This window comes from Aphelocoma coerulescens, chromosome 3 (genome assembly GCF_041296385.1).
Source record: "Aphelocoma coerulescens isolate FSJ_1873_10779 chromosome 3, UR_Acoe_1.0, whole genome shotgun sequence".
Taxonomy (NCBI): Eukaryota; Metazoa; Chordata; class Aves; order Passeriformes; family Corvidae; genus Aphelocoma; species Aphelocoma coerulescens.
The window spans coordinates 19,062,118-19,082,755 of NC_091016.1; the positions used below are offsets into that span (position 1 = coordinate 19,062,118).

A 20,638-nucleotide genomic window follows, 5' to 3' on the forward strand; every position below is an offset into this window, starting at 1 on the left:
GAGCAATAATTGTGAGATATTTCCTCTACCACTGATTGTGGGGACATTTCTCTTTGCTGAAAGGAGGGCTGGGAGCTTGTTTTCCTTAATTCTTAACAGCTGTTTGGTAGTTTCTCATGTTCTACTGGCTGGACGCCAGATGGATTATGTCCCATTCTGCTCGGAATGGGGCGTGGAGAAGCCAAGAGCAGTGGAAGGCCTTGATCCTTTCACTCCATAGACAGGCTGGCAGGGCTCCTTGTAGGTGTGAGAGTGGCCTTGAAGATAAGTTTAGTGGAAAAATGGTATCTGAGTTCATGCAAAGGTAGCTATTACCACACACACGTTCACATTACCACGTGAATACCTGGGTGTGGTTTACTTCAGGTAAGTGAGCCCCAGCATTCAGCCTCACCAGATGACCTGCAAGCATCAGCTGTGCAGTGCCTTCTCTTCAGCAAGCTTTTTAGAGGATGTGATCGCAGCTCTTACCTCACTGGCCCGTATCTTACTAATGAGATTGCTTTCTAGGCTTTGGCTCCTGGCAGAAATAGCCCAGAACCAAGTGAGGCAACTCCTGAGTTATGGAAAGCAAACACAAGGAGTCCGTGCTGTGGGCTGGACTGCCGTCAGCAGGATGAGTCATGTGTGAGACAGCTCAGCCCTGGAAGTGAGCTTTTCAGGAGAGCCTCTGGCTCTCACAGACCTTCCTGAGCTAGGCCAAGTGTGGAGATGACCTTCCAGTGGGTCTTTGCAGCACTTACCTATACAGATGTTACAAAAATAGAACCTAGCTTGTCTGATTGCTCTACTAAAAGCAAAACTCAAGTACTCAATGTGGTTGCTAAGTGTGTCTTAGAAATGGTGACCCTGGCCCAGTTTCAGGCAGTCTGCAGGCATTTAGAAGATGTTGCCTTTTAATAGCCCAGATGCTATTTTTATTCCTGACTGTTAAGCTGGGCAAAGAGAAAGGAGGTGAAAAATGTCTGTGTCTCAAGGCAGGGAAGCCCTGTCTTCTGCATGGTGAGGTTAGTCCTGGCATGCTCAGCTACCCTTTCTCTGCTGATGGTACCAACAGAGCTGGCTTGGGGAAGGCAGTGGCCCCAGAGCAGCCAGAGACTCAGACCTGTCTGTGCCTGTTTGCACTGAGAGACCCAGGACTGGTGCAGCAGCCTTGTCTGAACTGGGCCAGGCTGGGCCATGGCTGCTGAGCCTGTTGTGGGGCCGTGGGCTGGGTGAGTGCTGCTGCTGGTGCCTGGCTTCCTCCACAGCTGCAAATCAGTGCTCTGGAAAGGCCTCTTTTCTCCCAGTTTGATTCTTGTAACTCTTTTCTAGGAACTCAAACTCCCTGACTGACCCAGTGCCTCCTATGGTAAGAGTCTGAAAACTGGTGTAGATTCTGGTGGTGGTGACTGGTTCCCAGAGAGCTGATCATTTGGTCACCTCTACTGGTCATCTCTACTCTACACTTCTTCTTCATCTGCTCTTTTCTCCCTTTATCACCCACAACAGTCCCAGAGTCTGACTCTGGCACCCTGCAACCTTGCTGGGAGGGTAGGACACCTCTCTGGAGAGATGGGAGTGACAACAAAGCCCTTCCTCTTCTCATATGTCTTTTTTAGAGCCTGATTTTTAAGGAAACAGGTCTTATACAGTCCCTTTGTCAGTCTGTCCATGTGTCCTTTTCACCTCATGATCTTTAACAGTTTGACAAACCAAATATAGGAGGGGAGAGAGCACTTAAAAGATTCTAAATTCTTTCAATGTCTGTAAAATGGGTGTATATCTATGGGGGAAGAGAGAGGGAAATTTAATTCCTGTAAATGGGGTTGGACATGCCTTCCCCATGGAAATGATTTCATTTAAGTTCTTGTACCCTATAAAGCCCAGGAGTCCATAGGGATGAGACTCAAATCAGATTTCTTCTGATTTTCATCAAGATATCTTCAGAGACAGAGACATAAAGCAAATTATACTTTGGAACTGGCTCCATCTCTAGTTCAACCCACATTTTTGCCTGTCCAGCCCAGCTACCACGGGTTTTTTGACTTCTTGCTGTGAGCTGTGTACATTTCCAGGGCTGATCCAGTCCCTGCTGGTCCCACCAGCAAAACCCTGCCACTGAGAGGCTGCTATTTACAGCCTTCAAAGACACAGGTCATTGAAGCTAGAGGTATGAAGCTGCTTCAGGGGAACAGAAAACAGTCCTTTCCTTGTGATTCATTTTCCAGCACACAATTAAGCCCCATTAGAAGGGTAGTGTAAATGGTGGCTCACTATCTCTTTCCACTGACAAGCTGTCAGTCTACTTGGCTGTTGTCCTTAGCCAGTGTTTTGACTTTGAATTGTGGTGCCCACAGTTTCTGCTCTTGATCAGGTATTTGGGCTTCTTTGGTATGAAGTATCTCACACAGAGATAAAGGAATTGGGTCTTGGGCTTAGATTTTTTTTTTTTTTTTAACTTTATAATGTTAAGGATAATTCCCCTTAGTGCCTGGTGGACCTTTTCACTGGAGGGTTGAAAAAAATCACTTAACCATTGAATTGCAATTGCTTAGGTATAGTCAAGTCTGCCTTGGGGTTGAGAAGGTACAAGAGAAAGGAAAAGTCAACTCCTGCTCTATTTTCTTGGATCACATGAATCTTTACATGCCCTGAGCCAGTGGTACCAATCAGGGTCCAGCAATAAGAATCAGGCTTTGTATCTCTATATTCATGTATTGACTTGCTGAATTCCACCCTGGATGTGTTCTGTCATCTTCCTTAGGCCCTGAACTGCTCCTTCCTAGTTGTACTAACTGCTAACATCCAAAATACGCTTCTTTCTTCATTGCAATAACTGTTGCTCACTCCTAGTCCACTTTATTTTGGGGGTGTGAAAACTGCAGCCCGTGCTGTACATTCCCTGCCCCTCCAAAGTGCTGTTTGTATCAGCAGACTTTTACCTCCAGTTGTTTTGTAGCTGAATTATTTATGTCTGCACTTTGTCTTTGATGCAGGATGTGCCAAGATGGAACCAGGACAGCTCCTATAAGGCTCTTTTCCTGAAATACGCTGAGCAGGTACCCTCTCTAAAACATCTTGTTGAAAAAAAATAATAAAAAAACCACAAGTGGACTTGCAAAAAGAAAAAACTGATCTATGATGCTGATACAAATCCATTTAGAATTTTTTTTTTTTTTTGAAATGTAGCTCCATCTTCAAGTGGATACCCTGAAAATGGTATTGATTGACCTGCCAAAACCCCCAGAAAAATGGGACATTCAGCTGGGATAGATTGTCTAGTGCCATCTATCAGTGGAATATTGGAGATTTATAGTTGTGCTGGTGATGGGCTTGCATGTGTACTTTTTTTTTTTTTCCTTTGGTTTGGTTTGTTTATTTGCTGAAAGCAATTAGAAAGCCTTGGGTAGTTCCCCCCTCTCATCAGCATCACTTTCCATTTGCCTTCTCAGCACTTGGAAACCAGACATCAGTCAGCGTTTGAGTAATTGATTCCTGCTCTTTCAGAGCCAAGCTCTGTGTTCACAGGAGATGCTTTTAATGGTTTAATAAACTGTTATAAAGAACTCCTTGACTTAGTCAAGAGGAAAAAAATCACTGTCAAAAGTCTCTGCACAATGGACCTCTTGCAGTTAATGGTTATATCAATGTGTGAAGGTGAAAATGAGCACGGGCTGCCACGCTGGGTGTGCCGGGGCTCTCCCGGGAGGGAGGCGGCCGGGATCGCTGATGGGATCGCTCCGAGGGAAGCAGGCAGCAGTGCCTGCGTTCCCAGCCCGCTCACACAGCTGCCTGCTGGGCCTGCCCATCCACAGCTCCCCAGCTCGGGGCTGGTGGAGTCCCATCCCTGCTGAACAAACCCCATGGGGATGGCAGTGCCTGTAACTCCCCTGCAGTTGTAGGGAAGGACCAGGAGTGGGCTGGCAGCGTGGAGGGCTTTGTTATGCTCCCATGGGGATGCTGCTGCTCCTTTGATATATAAGCAGAGGTTCTTGGCTGCCACAGTGCCAGAGAAAAGAAGTTTTGGGTGAAAGTGACACAGGAGAAAACTTTATGCTCACAGACCTCTCTTTGTGTTTTATTTTTCATTAGGGTTCAACTATTGATGCCTCACAGCTGCAACAACTCCTTAATGAAGTGATCTTGCAAGGTAAAGCTTTTACAGCCCAACTAATGTTTTTGGTGCTTCCCTATCCTTAGACTAGAGTAAATTAGGCACAGGATTTAGTGATGTCCTGATGGACTTTTAAAAATCTTCATAGTGGCTTACCACACAGTGGGATCAGAGCATGAGAGGGGCACAGCTGGAGGGCTGGAGCCAACTCAGCCATGCACAAGGCTCAAAGTGCTCTTAGGACTTGATAATTCAGCATAAGTGGCCTTTCTTTCACTGTTATTTCCCTTCTCCTTATTTCAAGAGGGAAGAGTTTCCGTCCAGGCAGGGAGAGGTGGGCAGGGACTGCGCAGAGTGAGCCCAAACAGGGCACCTGTCCTTGGGGAAGGTAGAGATGTCTGAGGTGTGCAGATTCTCTCAGCTTGGCACAGAGCCCTTGCTGCTGTTCAAGAACCTGAACCAGAGCTGGGGCTTTTCAGCTGTGTGAGCCTTCAGCCTGGTGTCCTCCTTCCCTCAGAACAGTGTCCTGGTGCCAGTCACAGCCCTTGCTCTCACTAATTCCTTCTGTTTTGTCAATCCTTGCAGATGAGATGACCAGGCTGGGTGGGAGATTCACCTTTGATTCATGCAGAGGCATTTTAGCCCTGATGGATGTATCCTTTCAGCAGAAGCAATAAACTTCCCTGGTGCTGCCCATCCTTGCCTTGAGTTATGGCTGAGCTGAGCATCCCTGTGTGAGAACCTGCAAGTAAATATTAGCCCCAGTCCCCAATAAATAACTGTCTGTGCAGGACTTTGCTGTGCATGCCCTGGCTCTGGTATGTCTGCTGAAAGGTGAGGGTCAACCTTCTGCTGCCAGCTGACTCTTTGCTCTCATTTTGCCTTCTCTGGGGCTTGGCTAAGCTTCACCTTTGGGTGGGGTCTAAGGCAGAGCAGAGACAAGGAGGTAGGACAGAGTTTAGGCATAGCTTAGCTGTTCTGTGGTGGCTGCACCATGCTGGCCTGGGGTGGCACCTGAGTAGGCTGCCAGCAATGCTGGTGTCAGGGGCAGAAACACTGTCACTGCTGAATCCCAGGCACTTGCCTGGCAGGCCATTCCAGTGTATCTTTATCTTTCCAGTGTATCTTTCCTATTTAGCTGAATCACTCAGTCCTTTTACTGTTAACAAGACAACATGAGAAGTACATTTCTGGGCACTGTAGAACAAGAGGGCTCCTTGATGAAAACATTCATTCTCCCTCGTGTGGCTTTCCCCCTTGCTTGCTCATTGTCTCTTTTCCTCCATGCCTAGAAAAACCTTTGAGACATTTTCAGACCTTTAAAAACTGCCAGAGAATGAATAAAAATGACCAGAAGTCCCTCTCTCTTTCCAGCTTTCAGCATCTGGCTATCAAAAGACACATTTCCCCCTTTGCAAAGCCTGTCCTGGGATAAATGGGCACTGTGAATGCATGGCACGTGCAAAGAGCTGACAAAGCCTCTGCTCTGCTATAACTCAGGATGGATTTTTAATTCTCTGGCCTGCAGATAACCCATGTACAGTGTGACCTATCCTGGCCTGCAAAGCCAGGATCAGCTTTTTTCACTCAGGTTCCACGACAGTAGCACTTGTCTGCTTGTATTTCACTGGTGATGAGTTTTGCTTTCAGGGAGTTTTCACCATCCTGCATTAGGGTAGGAGCTTTGGGTCTGCCCAGGACTCCTGGGTGGAGTGTGGAGGGGAGCAGGCACACCGACACAGCCCTTCATGCATTCCTGGGGGATGCCTGCTGACACCCCTGGGGTCTTGTGCATGGCTCAGAGGCTGCTGCTGCCTTTTGACAGAAGGCATCAGGATCATCTCCTCGTGCTCTTGGCTCCTCAGTGCTTTTTCTCCTGGAGGATCCAGTAAGAGCAGATCCTGTGGTGCCCCATGCAGAGGCAAGGCCGTGGGGCCATGTTCATTCACAGGGGTGTCTGTGCTCCAGGGCTAAATGTCACTGCAGCTTCCCTTGTGGTTAAAGGCACCTTAGAAATAGAAACCTTTTGTGGTTTGTGAGCCACAGGCATGAGCAGCTGTACAATGAGGCAAAGAAGGTGGATTTAAACACAACTGAGAGCAGAAAAGCTCAACACAAAGTAACAGAAGAGGCAGCATCCTCGGGAACAAAGACAGCCAGGTTTAGCTCTCATTAAGTGCTCGATTCTTAACTAAATGCACAGCTCAACTCGAACGGGAGACTCACCCTGCAGGAGTTCGGGAGCCTCTGGCGGAGTCTCACTAAGTACATGGTACAGGGCAGTGGATCTCTCTTGGCTGTGGATGCTGGGCACGCTGTGGATTCTGTACCCTGGGGTTTTCCAGCAGCAGGGAGCAGATGCTCCGTGCTCTCAAAGCGCTGCGGGGGGAAGCGTTGCAAAGGCTGCTTGCTTAGCGGGTCAGAGTTCCCTCCTCACACGCTAGGGAGGCAGTGGTGTGTGTAAAGTGCTCCAAATGAGCAGCCCAGGCTTTTCCAGCCCAGGGAACATTGAGGGGAAAGGTAGGAAGGCAAATTAGGCTCAGAATTTGATGGAAATCGCGGTGTCTGTGCCACCACTGGCATTTTTTTTTTTTTTTTAAACAAACTTTCTACGCTGAAATGATTTCTTGAACAGAGTCATCTGGAAAATGTCATTTCCTCATTGCTGCAGTTTCTAGTGGAAATGTATAGGATCTGATGAAAGCTTTGGGAGAAATGTCTCTGTTCTGGGACAAGCATTAGGTCTGGAAGCAGTGAGCATGGTGTTTAGGGTTCCATCTAAATTCACAGCCAGGGCATGCATGGCAGCTTCTGTCATGGCCCTTCTCCCTCCAGCTTGGTGCGGGATGGGTGCAGGAAGGTTTCCTGAACACTCAGATTTGGGTGGGCTCCAATTTTTTTCAGCCCTCTTGAAATGGTCTGAAGCCACCTAGGACACAGAGTGCCAGTTCCCTGTCTAGACACAGTGCTCTTCCTACTGACAGCACCTCAAGTGTGGCTTGTGATGTCTTAGGAAAGATGATCCCACACCATTCTGGGTATGAGGGACTCTTGGCTTAATCTGCATATTATAGACAATGTCTTTTTGTCAATTAAGTTGATTATTCTCATTGCTTTCTCACACACATAAGCCATGGAGAGTGAGCAAAAAGGCTTCTTCCCACAAAGGCTTCTTCCCCCAAAACAGTGGGATTTCTTTCACAGTAACATTCTCTCAGAGCCTTCTGAAAATGGGTCTCCCTTGTCAGGGCCTCCCCATCTCACCTGTTAAACTTCCTTGCAGTGTGTTTGTTAAGGGAGGAGAACATACGTAACTGCTTGTGGTAGTAAGTGTGGGGAATGCTGGTAAGGGCTTGAAATCTGTCTTTGCACTGTATTTTAGGACATCTTCAGCAAGGAAGACAGAAACCATTCTGGATTTCTTGATGTTGCTGAACTGAAGAGTGCAATACAGGCAGCAGGTACGCCCAGAGGTGCCGAGCAGCTCCCTTTCTTGTCCCTGTGGCAGTGAAGGAAAGGATGAAAAAGAAAGAGGGGGGAAAAAAAGAGCTTTAGGGAGAAAGTGGCTTGGATTTCACAGAAATGCCAGTTAGATCACAGCTCTGCTCAGAGGTCTGTGTTGGGGAGCCAGCAGAGAGATGCAGAGAAGTGCAGCACTGGCCAGGCTAGCTTATCCATAGTCTCTCTAGGTCATGGATGAAATACCCAGTAGAGGAAAGGAGCAAGGAAGAGTGGATTCTTGCAGTCGCCCCAGTTCCTGCAGTTTCTCTCCAGGGCAGCGACTAAATCTAGAGGGGAAAGCCACACTGACAGGCATTTATTTAGTTTGCACTGACCTCTGTTGGCTACTGAGCGCTGAAACTTTCAGTGAGCGTGCCTTAGCGAAGCACTTTAGCTGGGTCGTCTCAACAGAGACTTTGTGCATGAAATACATCTCTGACCCAGCGATCCCCTTTTAACTGTACAGTAGAGAAGCTCCCATTTGGCTCCCTGGAGCTCGGAGGGGTGCTGTCCCAGGAGGAAGCTGGTGCAGGATTCCTATCCCTGGAAGCCATCAGCTGGGGGGATTCATGTGTATTTTTTTGCTGCTGAGAGCTGGGCAGAGCATCAGCATCTGCCTGAGGAGCTCAGAAATGATGAGCCAAATGTCAAAGGAGAAGTTGCGAGGGCTATTCTGCTGAAAAGTGGGAGGAAAACTGTGCATGGAAAAGTCCTGTCAGCCAAAACAATGCAGCTGTTTGAAGGGATAAAAAGACACTGTTAAATGGCAAATTCAATACATGTTTGGCCACAAGTCATTCTGAGTGGGGAAGAAAATTATAAGCTCACTCTTGCTGCCCTCTGAGCCAGACAGCTGTGCTTGAATCTGGCTTGGCAATGGGATGATCCCTGCCCTGGCTTCTAAGTAGGAACCTCAGAAGGCATTTAGGAGCTTGGTGCTACCTCTGGGAATGGTATTAATGTATCTAAATACAGCTCCTAGCCAGTTGTTCCCTCAAGTGTTCAGTGCTTTCCCCAACAAAACACTGCAGTGTGTGCCTAATTTTCACTGTTTTCCTCATGCTTCCAATAATAATGACGGGTCAGAGTAAAGCACGCCAGCTGCATGAACAGCAGTGCTGCCCTGAAATGCAGCAGCACTGGCCTGATGTGTTTACAAACTCCTCTTTGGCAACAGTAAATGATTAAAATTAATTTTTATAGATAGGGAAACATCAAGTCTGTATTTTAAAGCTTGGCTAAAAACAGAGGGAGGAATCCAGCAGATAAAAGGTTTGGGGAGTAGTCTTACAAATCAGCTGAAAAGTCTTGTGAAAAGAGAGGACTGACCATTCAGTCTGCTTGATGAGGTTAATTGAGAGACGTTGCCGGGTGAGCAGATTTGAGAGCAAGTATATCCCAGACTGACCAGGCCAAATTGTTGGTGTTTTACTTGTGTAAGACATGATTATAGCATCCCAAAAGCAATGTTTGCTAGAATCTGCTCTCTGGAGAGAGCTTGATTGAATTCCCACTGTCTTCAAAAGGTTAAAAATAGAATTCATTGCTCACTGCTACAGTGGTTTAAAACCAGAATCACAGAAGACATTTCATTAATTAGATTTATTTCTAATTACTATCTTTTTCTCCTATGAAAAGAATATAAAATCAGGTTTACCTCAATTTGAAATGTATCTTAAGTCCAAATGCATTTCCATTGTTTAATTATTCAGCACTGTATACCTGCTTCCTGCTGGAGACCTCCAACTAGGCTCATGCAACCAGAGTTTGTCAATGGTGGTACTAAACAACTTCCATTGGCTCTCTCTCTCCCTACACAGGTGTAGAGAAGCCATTTCTTTTATTTCTGCTTTTTCAACTAATTTAACTCCGTGATGAGTTTATTTAAAATGGAAAAGTTTAGAGCTGGTTGAAAAAGCAGGAAAGTTACTTCACATCCAGCTGAGCTACTAAAACCTGGAGTGAGCAAATGAGACTTTTCTGAAGTCTCAGAGAAGGCATTAAACTAAAGCTATCAGTCCAGCTCTCTGCAGAAAATTTCCCTTTTGTTTCGCAAATCAGCTTTTAGTGCAAAATATATTTAAATTATTCCTCTTACACAGCCAGCAGATTCAGGGTAGTTTTATTTAACTAATAAAAGAATCATTCTAAAAAGCAATTTTTGTTCATTCAATTGAATACCAATTTCCATCCAAACAGACTGTGACACAAATACTGAATTATCAGCTAATAAAAAAGAAATGCACCCTTCACCATTTTCTAATAGAAGAGAAAATGTAAAAATTAAGAATCCCAGGCATGCTATGCAGCATCTGCCTCTTTAGCAGAAAGAGCCAGTGGTGTTGTGCTAGGCTCACACTTTTACAGTTATGAGCCAAAGAAAATCGCCCTTTCTTATAGAAAATAAAAGCTAAAAAGGCAAAGCAAGATAACACTAGATTAGTTAGCTCAGTGTTTGCTGCTTGCTGACTTAAGCCACAATGGGAGTCAGCGAGTAAGACAGCTTCAGTTTTCCATCACCCTACCCCGACTCTCAGGCACGAAGCTGGGGAATGGCTGTCCAGGAATGCGTGACAGGGCGGGGGGCTGAGCGTGCCCCCAGCTTGTTGGCAGGGTGCAGGAGGCCCTCAGAGCCGCTCCATCCCCTCCCAGCACGTCCCTGTCCTCTTCCCTCGGCAGGTCTGGCCACCACGGCGCAGCTGCTGCGCCTGATGACGCTGCGCTACGGCGATGCTGCCGGCAGGGTTGGCTTCTCGGACTTCGTGTGCTGCATGCTGCGCCTCGACACCATGACCCGTGAGTGCCAGGGCCCCTGGCAGCAGGGTGGCCTGCAAACCAGGCTGAGAGCAGCGGCAGGGGACAAGGGACACGACGCAAAACACAATAATACGCGTCTAACAGCGCCGCTTGGAAGTGACAAACCTCCCCCAAGTCAGCCTGTTTGCCAGGAGCCAGGTTTATCTCCTGCCCACTGGAGCAACTGGCTGCTAGAGAGCAGTTTAGTGTTCAGTGAAGTTGTCTCAGTTTTTCGGTGAGGAGAAAGCCCAGTATCCTCCGTGGATAAACAAACCCATGCCCTGTGTTGCATCCACCTATTGCCTGGCACTTGCAAGGAAGGAGTGTCTGTAAATGAGCTTTTGCCTGAATGGAAATGAAATTCTGTTTTACGAAATCATAGTTTTTGCTACTCTAATAATAAGCATTTTGACTGGAGAGTCTGGTAGTTAAAAGAAGCCAGCAACTGTGACCCCTGTGCTAGAAAATTGCTACAGCAATTTATTCCATCTTTGGAATGAGCTGGGTTTCAGCAGTGCGTGGAAACGAGCATTCATTTTCTCCCATGTGTTTTTTGCACTGATGTTTAATGGGCTAATAGTGGTCAGCAGATCTGCTTGGATGACACTGCCTAAAATCCCATTTCAAGGGAGTACAGCAGAAGCGGCTCTGAAAGTGGTGTAAAATCAGAGCGTGTCCCGATTTTAATGCTTTCATAAAAAAAAAAAAAGCTTGTAAACACCCATTTGTCATGATTATACATGTCACTTGCTGTAGATGAAAGTTCTTATGCCTAAATTAGTGCCATAGTATTTTTTTTTTCATTTAAAAAAGATCCTTTTACATTTTAAGTGCCAATGTAAAGACAAATCCTTTGCATCCATGCGGAAAGGAGCCTCTGAAAGTTTCATTGCTGTCTGTAATGAGAATCTTAAAATGCTCTCCACTCTTTCAGTTACCACTTTACAGAGGGGTTAATGTGGAATACAGTTCTCAAACTTTTCAGATCATTGTGAATCAGTTTGTTACAGGAGAGGATAAGGGTTCCAAGTGGGAATAAAAGGCAGTCAACCTTTATGATGATGTGAATGCAGCAGGGAATATAAAATCTGTCCCATTAAATCATTACTCATCCTTTCAAGATAGCCAGAGATGAGACTCAAACCAAAAGCAGCAGCTTCTTTGCAAATTCTATTTAACTGGAGTTAATGAAGCAGTAAAGAGGCACTTACCTCTGCCCAGAGGAGGTAATTTCAGTGCTGCCATTTTTTCCTAAAAAGACTGCTGGGTGCAAGCCCAGCCCTGCAAACACAGCCTTGTCAAGGGACTGGGCACAACATGAGGATTTCCTTGTTCTGTGCCTTTCTTCAGAGCAGTGTAGGCTGGGTGTGCTACCTTTCCTCTCTGCTCTGGGCCATACAGGTAGCTCTGGTGGCCTCCTAAGGGGCAGGTGAGCCCTGGTGCCCTCTTCCTACCCTCTCCCAGAAGCCTTTTTGCTAAGGCTGGGCAGGTTTTGAAACATTGATGATCTTAGAAAGTCTTTTCCGTTCAGGGTGGGAAACTCCAGGCTCCCAGAGAAATGTGTTATTCAAGGATAGACAGACTTAAATTTGTTTCAACTTTTTATTACTGTTTATAACAGCACATTTCTAGGGAAAAAGTAATTTCTAAATAAATAAAAACCCTCAAAATACTGTGCTTTGAGTTTATCCAAACACTTGGGTTTGAAGACTTCTCCTAGACATGTTGCAATATAAATATGCACATAGAGTAACAATATTTGAATGGATTTAAATTTTTTGATGGCAAAGTGTTCTGTCAAAAAAAACTTTCAGCAATGTTAATTTCAAACTCTAGCTGAATAACAGCAGCATCTGCATTTATATTCCCTGCAAAAAGCTTGCAAGGCATACTAATGACTTCAAGAGAATCACTTTCTTTAGGGCACACTGCGATCACTCACTGCCAGGGAGGATGGAAAAGGACCAACAGGAAGTTTCCCTGTGGGAAGATGTGTTTCATTAGTTCACCGTGCTCCTGTCAGTCTTCAGGCAGGAAAACAATTGAAACAAATTATGAGAGGAGATGAAAGCAGCCACATTGAGCACTGCCTGTCCCTACACTTCTGCCAAATTCTGGCCCCGAAATTGGGATGCCTTCCCAGGCTGTGATCCGAGGGCCAAGGCAGAAGGGGTACCCAGCACGGAAATGAGACGTGGCCAGGCAGGACACCTGAGCCAGGCAGAGCATCCCAGCACAGGGATTGTGCTCCTCAGCTGCCACAGCCTTATGTCTGCATTGCATTCTTGCTTCCTCCTCATGAAATAAGATTTTCTTTGTTCTGCCCCTAGATGCATTCCAAAACTTAGCAGAGGGTGGATCACAAATTCTGATGACGGCAATGGAGGTAAGAGCACACCTGCCTTCTCTTCTCTCCAGCTCCACAGTGGGACCACATGCTAGCAGAAGGGTGAAGTTAAAGATGATGTGTGATGTATGTTGCTAGGGCTTTTGTCCTAGCAAATAGTGCTGAAGGTTTTGCCTGGCTGGAAGTACATCCTGTGTGGGAGGTGTTTCCCTGGGGTTCCCTGGCCCCACTTGTACACAGAGGTGGCCATCCATGGCCAAGGCACAGAGTCTTCCCTTCCTGACACCAGCCTGTCATTGCTGGAAACACTGCTCAAAGTGTCTTTGAGGAAGTGACAAAAAAATATACATGCCCTCATTTCTTACTGCCCCATCTGTTAATCCCGAATTGCAAAACATTTGGTTTTAAGAAAGAAACAGCAGACAAATGCTTGCTGCTGCTGTTTGTCTTAAAAGCACAGCCTGAAGGATAGCTCGCTGAATGGGGATACATCAGACTTTTTATCAGCTAGTCTGAAGCAAAAATCCTGCTGTGCTCCATAGTGATATGCCTGAGTACTGCATTTTATCAGTCTGGGGACTGTTATTTGACAACCCAGTGTTTAAAAGGATTTTTTAAAAAAGCCTTTTACAATCTTGCCAGTTTCTGTTTACACTCTGTGGTTAATGCAGAGCCTCATCGTTCATTAAATCTGTTTTGCACCAAGGGCAGAGCACAGTTGGTAAGCAGAGGACCTGAACCTATTTTATAGGGTAGTCTGTAGGGCAGCCAGGTTCCCAGGAGTTGCTATCCCTTCCACATGCAGTCAGGCAGGTGCCACCCTTTCTCAGCAACTGCTCCTGCTGCAGCTGCTGCAATAATTTATCATGGAAAACAACATACGGAAAGTGTTTCTGGGTCTGAATTGTAATAAGGGAAAGAGGCAGTTCCAAAATCCCTTCCCTATCCCTGTGCAGTACAAAAGGACTACAGTCATTGGGTCTCCCCTGAAGGTCCTGAGACACGTCTGAAGACTTGGTGTACCATCCTTATCTAAATGCACTTTTTCTTCTCCTTTTTCCAGTGGCTGACTCTTGTCATGTACACGTAAAGAGATGCCAGAGCTCATGGTAAGAAATCTCCTTGGTGCTGACAAGAGAGGGTGGGGCCCTTGGAGTGGCCACAGTGAATGTGAGTGGGGCCCTTGCAGGAAGCTCAGCCTGGGGTTATGGGGGGGTTTTCAGAGAAGGAGCTGTGAGAGGAAGAGGGAAAGGGATGAGAGCTGCAGCATGAGAGGGGCTTCAAAGGGAATTGGACTTTGGGCTATTTTTTCTGGGGAATTGCTGATGACCTGACCAGTCAAGCAGACCACCAGTGGCTCAGCTGAAACTTGTCCCCCCACCTGAGATAATAGATGAGCGAGCAGGACTTCTTTTGTCTTCTTCTGAGGGGTGCAATTACCTCTGCATATCTTACACAGCAGCAAATGTAAAGTCAAATAAAGGGTGGGCATACACAGTAACTTAGATTTCTTGGTCAATCTGATTTCACATTTTTAACTGAATTATGTGATTTGGTTTACATTTGAACAGCAGTCCCAATCTTGTGCTTCTTTTGATGTTTGCTCACTTTATGTCACACTTAGAGAGGGACTTCCTTCCTCTGGACTTTCTGATTTTGCTGCTTGGTTCTCACGGAAGACTCTGCCCTTTCCTGCAAAACTTGTGCTGTTTATACACCAAGAACCATCTTGGCCATCGGGCTTCTGCTAACCCTTTGGGATGCCACTGTTCCAGCTGCAGTGTTAGAGTGTTAGTGCTGGTCCCAGACATTTCTCACTGAGGAGAAAACAGGGATGAAACCCAATCCTTAGAGAAAACATGAAGTGCAGGGGTGGTTGACCCCAGGAATTTGTGGACCATCCTTGGGCAAAGTTGGACACTTTCCTTGTCAGCCCGGTCCAAAAATGGAGTAAAAAACCCAAACCCATGACATTCTTTGAAATCCATGAACTGCATCCAGATAAGCCTTCCTATAGACAGGAATTACAATAATAAATAAATCATGAACAGCATCTCTGGTATTCACACCCTGTTTCTGAAGGCAGTTTGCTCTGGATGCCAGCTTTGGTGAGAAGTTGGAAGGGGCAATTTGTAACTGGGGTTTAAATTACACTCCCCAAGGGAGAAAGCATGGTAGGTTCAGAGCCAAGGCAGGGATGGCTCCATGTCTTTCACCTTGACTCCAGGATAACATTTATGCCCAGCTGCTCCTCTCTCTTGGCTCCTGGTTACATCCAGTGTGTCCAGCTGTGGCAGGAGCTGGGCTTCAGCACTCAGCACTGTGATGCTTTCACCCCTCTGAGTTCTGCTTGCAAACAGTTGTTTGTTTGAAAGTCTGCCCTTTGCATTCAGAGCTGTGGATGGTCCAAACCTGCATTTTAATATGTTGATGTGTGGAAACAGAATATTCACAACAACTGCACCCAGCACTTGCACTGTAGACTATCATTAGGTAAATATGAGAAGGACCTTGCCTTTGGAGATGAAGTTGCTTAAATTATTGCTTGCAAATTATATTCATAGTCTATTTAGTCTTTTTTTTTTTTCATGAATCATTCATAAACTGATCATAACTTCTGGGAATATATAATTAATCATAATTTTCACTTACCAGTTTGGAATGAAATCCTGCCTGTAGGGTGTTTGTAAGCATTTCACTTGAGCAAATTAGCAGACACTTGCAGCTAGAGCCTGGGCAGTCATGGCACAGGAGCCTCAGAGGACCAGAACTGTTTAAACTGGAGCCTAACAAACTGTGATTGATGTGGGAAAACACACTTGGCATTTGCTGAAGAAATTCTCTTGGCAAAAATATTCCCATTAGTGATCCCTAAAGGCTGACCTGAAGCTGGATGTTTTCTGAGTGAGTCTCTTTACCTCTGTTTTAGGTGACTTTTCTTCCTCCTCAGTAGAACAGTGCCCAAGGCCATCCCATACAAAAGCCATCCACGGAGTTCTTGAAAAACCATTGTGAAGGAGTGAAGCCAGGTGTCCTTCTGCTTGGTGGTACTCAGATGCTGGGATGAAGAGTCCTTTCCAGGCAAACTGGAGGTGCCTTGGAGAGAGAAGAATTGCTAATGAAAGCACTCCATGGACAAGCTGGTAGTACTTAATGGTCTGGGCAAGCTGGAAGTGTTGACTGTAATCTCCTCTCCTCTTCTTGTAAATAGTACAGAAGCCAGGAACAGCTCCATTAACTCCATTGTGAAAAAGAACAGATCCCTGCCTTTTGTGTGAAAGGAGTGTATAAGATGTAAGTTACAAAAAAAATTAAGGCACAGTTTTATTTGAATTATTCCTTAATTTTCTTGTGTGCCATTAATAAGTGCCAGAAAATGATTGAAGAAATTAGTCATAATTCATAAATAACACCCGAAGCTTTTTGATTCTCTTTATAATTTTTATTAATAAATTAGAAAAAAAAAAGTCTGGAGCATTTTTGAGTTCATCAACTATAGGGATTCTATTTTATTTGCTACAGCAGTGGGGTGGCATATTAGAGATACAGAACAGATTGTTCAGTGCTTTTTTCTGACTTCCCGAATCTATATTGGGACTGTCTGGGAATAGACAGGTTTATCTGAACTGCATTCTCTTCCTCTGTCCTGATGTCTTTAAAAATGTAAGGCTTCTCAGACATAATTCCTGCTCAAAAATTTAACTTAAACCTGGAAAATAACTGAAACCTTTCTGTACCCACACATGAACTTCATTTTCATACTTTTTTATCATGGCAATAACAGCAAATTTAGTGATTTATTCCACTCAGCTATTGAAAAAAAAATAATCTTTGAAGAGTCTGTGAAAATGCCAGAAAAGAAGGATGCAAATGTCGATGGATGAAAGAAATCCAGGGTTGCCATGGCAATATAATTCACACCGTGCCTCACCCAGACCCTCTGCACAAGTTTCCATTGAGGCATCCACATGCTAGCAACAGATTTACCCACTTGGCAGGGAGATGTTGCACACTGGAGCAACAACTACATCACAAGGTAAAGAAGAGACCCAGAGCTTTGTTATCATGAGCTCAATCTGTGTCAGTGCCTCATTCAGCAACTTGGAGAGCACTACTCATGTAGGTAGGTCCTAGGCAAGAGAGGCCACTGAACTCACTCTTCCACTGAAAATGAGAGGAAGGGGAAATCAGTAAAATTGGACTATTTTAATATTTTTTCAGTAATTTTTGAACAAACTGATTCCTTCTCCAAAGTGAGACTTACACATCCCCACCTGAAATCATTAATCACTAATTAAGCCCTCTGCAAATGTTGGCGAAGAGAGAAGATAAAAGGGGGACCATGGCAAAAGAAATATGCTTTGCTAAAAAGGTTTATTAGTAGAACCATTTCAGAGAAAGGTTTATGTAGCTTAGCCTGGGAATTCAAAAAGGGTAATTGAAAAACTTAAAGTACTTCTGGATGGTTTCCACCACACAGTTCAGGGGTGCTTGAGATGGCTCAGACCTGCTGGGAACAAGCTCTTTGTAGCTACAGAGAAGTAATCTCTGTTAAAGTTGCAAAATTCAGTTCAAGTCAACTGGTTTAAATACATTCTTGTTGTGTGAAAGCCTCATCTATAAAAATACCAAGCCATTAAGATCAATCTTAAAAATCTTAATTTGCAGCCAATGTATTACTTCTCCTTTTGTTGCGATGCGTAATTGCCTTTCTGTGGAAGGCAATTCTGCCTGTCAGGAGGCAAAGATCCTTGTCTCATAACTCAGTCTGGCCACAGGCTGAAATGTCTCCTCTTTATTAAAAAGCAGGCACAGACACCAGGCACCCCAGGTGAGAAACATCAGCGACCCATGGGTTGTCTCCCCGTGAGCAGCTGCTGGGGATGATGCTCTGGGGGGTGTCCCCAGGCACAGAGCCCCTGCAGAGCCCACCTTCAGCTCCATCCCACCAGCCCTTCACCCAGCCATGTGTGCTCTGTGCACACCAGCACTCTCAGGAACCCACCCATGTCCCCCCTGGGTTTGCAGGCTGGTGCCTGCAGGCTGATCCTGCACTGGGGCAGAGTAATAACGCACTGCTGTCAAGCTGAGCATGGCTGCCTGTCTGTGGCATTGGAAGAATTGGTATTCCACTTGATTTATACCTCCAACCAAGCTAATTAAGCAACAATTCAGGAAGAATCCATCATTGTGACAGACTTGTTGATTAACCATCCCACAAGCAAAGTCAAGGGTGTTTGGTAGCCTGAAAAAAAAAGGGTCAATAAGGGGGAAAAGCAATGATTTGGCCATAATACAGCAGTGACTATTATTACCAAAAGCAACAAGAAGCTTAATACATTTCACAAATACACAGGCCAACACTGAAAACAAAGGCAGCTCAGATCAGTGGGGTGTTAGATACAGAGAGAAAACTTCTCATCTGTGCATGATTAGGCTGTGAAGGCCAACTTTGTGGGGATGGTGTCCCTATTAAAATCTTTGTGCCCCTTCAACTGTGTTTGCCAGCACTGAAATGTGAGTTCAGGCCCCTTGAGGTTTCTGGCACTTGTGAAGGCTCTGAGATTCATCCAATTATGATAGTATCATCTCTAATTTTTTTGATTAAAATCAGTTCCTGGTCCTGAGGGACACAAGTCTGAAAAGCCCTAAGAGAATCTGCTGTTAGAAATTGAAGAGAAGGACCTCAAACAAATGCTCTATTTTTAAATCTTCATGAGGCTAAAGCCCTTGAGAGGGTAAGAAGCAGGCTGAAGCAGATGAGATTAGTGATGCTGAACTCCCTAGCACAGGAGATGGGATATAGAGCTGATGAAATTAGGTAGGATCTAAGCCAACCATTAGCATTAGAAGGACTTTGGTGCAGAAGTGGTGACAGCTGACCCTGCAAGCATAATCTCTGGATGTAATCTTGAAGCCCTGCTGTTTGCTGCCCTCCTCCTGAGACCCAAAGGCCCCATGTCTTACATCTGCCTGGCAAAGGCTGTGCCCACATCATGCCAAGATGGACAGAGGAGGAAGTTCTCACATGTGTTACCTACAGGGTCTGTTTCCTGAACATGCAGCCTGGATCAAGGCTTTCCCAAGCACCTGGGAGGCTGTGGTTTGATGCCCATGCCTCAGTGAATACATCCTGCTGTTGTGGCATGGGAGACTGGGGGTGTCCCTGGCCAGTTGTGGGGTAACTGAACCTCCCTCTCCACCTTTTGCTGCGCCTCAGGTCTCTCACAAAGGAACTGCTGCTTCAATTTATACAGAATAACTATAATATTTTTCAAGCTAAAAAAAAAGCTCACTGTTCCATAACCACGTGCATGGCTAGAGAGGGGAGGGCTGGCTTTGACTCTGGCTGTGAGCAGCCCACTGGCCTGTGCACTTTATGGTGTGCACTAATGATTTTTATTTTTGTTTCTTAATGCAATGCATTTCTCAAAGCAGGGAGCAGCCACTGCAAATGCCCTGAGCACGGGCTGCAGACCCACAGGCCTCTCTCAAGCAAGGGTGCAGCAGCGAGGGACTGGTATTCCAGTGGAGGAATACCAACATGGAGGGGTGCCTGGGAACGCTCAGCTCTTGCTGCTACCCTCAGCCAGATGGTGGCCCTTTCTCAGAAGAGCTGCTTGTACTTCTCTGAGTAGGAGGCAATGGAAGTTCTGTCAGGAGAGACCCCTCCCCATGGTGGCTCAGAAGGAGCACAGGCAAATGCTGGGATCACTTCTCTGGTGGGGGGTGCCAGCTCTATTTGGCACTATGGAGCTTAACCTCAGCACCTGTCTTTAGGATCTCCTTGCTGCAGGGCTGCAGCTCAAACATTTCACTCTTACCTGGCAGTTCCGTACACGAAACACCTGAACCTGCAATTCCTGGCCACGCTCCTTGCACCTGGTCCCACCCTGCAATAGCTGCACGGTTCCAGCCCTGGGGAGGGGGATGCCCGGGCAGTCCCAAAGCGCAGCAGCCCCTTCAGAGCAGGTTTCCCAACGCCCCCACCAGGCTGGCCATTGCTACCCTGTGTCCCTGCCTCCGGCTGTGCCGGGGCCGGGTGTCCCCAGCCCGCTGTGGCTCTGGGGTCCATTTCTGCTGCCTGGCAGTGACATCTAGAGGCTCCCTGGCCTGAGCTTGTCTCACTGCTCGCAGCACGTGGCAGGCAGAAACCTGTTCCTCACAAAGCCCCTGGGAAGGGCTTGAAGTATTGCAAGACTTAAATCCAGGTCCTTCCCTTGCCCTTCCCTCCTTAAACCACCATGGGAAGGATCTTTGTTGTAGCACCTCAAGAAAACTTGGCATTATTTCTGGGATACCAAAGGTCTGGGAGAGCCAGCCCATGTCCTTTCCCCGAGAGAAAAACTAGTCCATGTAAGGCTGGTGCAGGTTAAATAATACATACAGCTTTCCACTTGAGGAAATATTATTTCCTTGCTTTACATGCCATCCATTAGATTTGATGGCATCCAGCATCAAAGGCAAAGCTGCCACAGAAATACCTCTGTATCGTGGCTGGCTGTGTGAGATGAAAGATTATTGTGCAAACAGTATTATGCATTTAAAAGCAATGCATTCAAGAAAAGGGGAAGAAATAGATCATCTCCATATGCTGAATTATTCAGCCAGATGATGAATGCATCTCCTGAAGCATTCCCAGGGTTTGAACTGAAATACCTACCATGGAGAGAGGGAGGGAATACTATTGCCTATATGAAAGGTACTTGGCATTCAATAGAATGTGTATTCTCTAGGGCGATATCCCATAGGCATTTTGAGTCAGCAGAGCAGATTGCAAAAGTTCTTCTAACCTGAAATCAGGGAAAAAGCAGCTTAGTGGAGTAGAGCTTCCTCACAATAAAAAATTTGCAGGAATATTGCAGTGAAAAGTGGGAGGAATGGCTCTTGCCCATCCT

The 20,638-nt window shown here is 45.9% G+C and overlaps 1 protein-coding gene across 7 annotated transcripts in view; it reads left to right on the plus strand.

The window, feature by feature from the left end:
* Nucleotides 1–16,173, plus strand: part of CAPN13 (calpain 13) — a 69,549-nt gene extending 53,376 nt beyond the window's left edge. For all 7 annotated transcript variants that reach the window (XM_069009311.1, XM_069009310.1, XM_069009313.1 and 4 more), the window contains 10 exons: nt 1,315–1,351; nt 2,979–3,041; nt 4,075–4,132; nt 4,682–4,749; nt 6,300–6,368; nt 7,479–7,557; nt 10,277–10,393; nt 12,724–12,779; nt 13,804–13,849; nt 15,670–16,173. In XM_069009311.1, the coding sequence (XP_068865412.1) occupies nt 1,315–1,351; nt 2,979–3,041; nt 4,075–4,132; nt 4,682–4,749; nt 6,300–6,368; nt 7,479–7,557; nt 10,277–10,393; nt 12,724–12,779; nt 13,804–13,830 (574 nt within the window). In that variant the 3' untranslated portion in view covers nt 13,831–13,849; nt 15,670–16,173. The remainder of the gene's footprint in view (nt 1–1,314; nt 1,352–2,978; nt 3,042–4,074; nt 4,133–4,681; nt 4,750–6,299; nt 6,369–7,478; nt 7,558–10,276; nt 10,394–12,723; nt 12,780–13,803; nt 13,850–15,669) is intronic.
* Nucleotides 16,174–20,638: the final 4,465 nt, after the last annotated feature.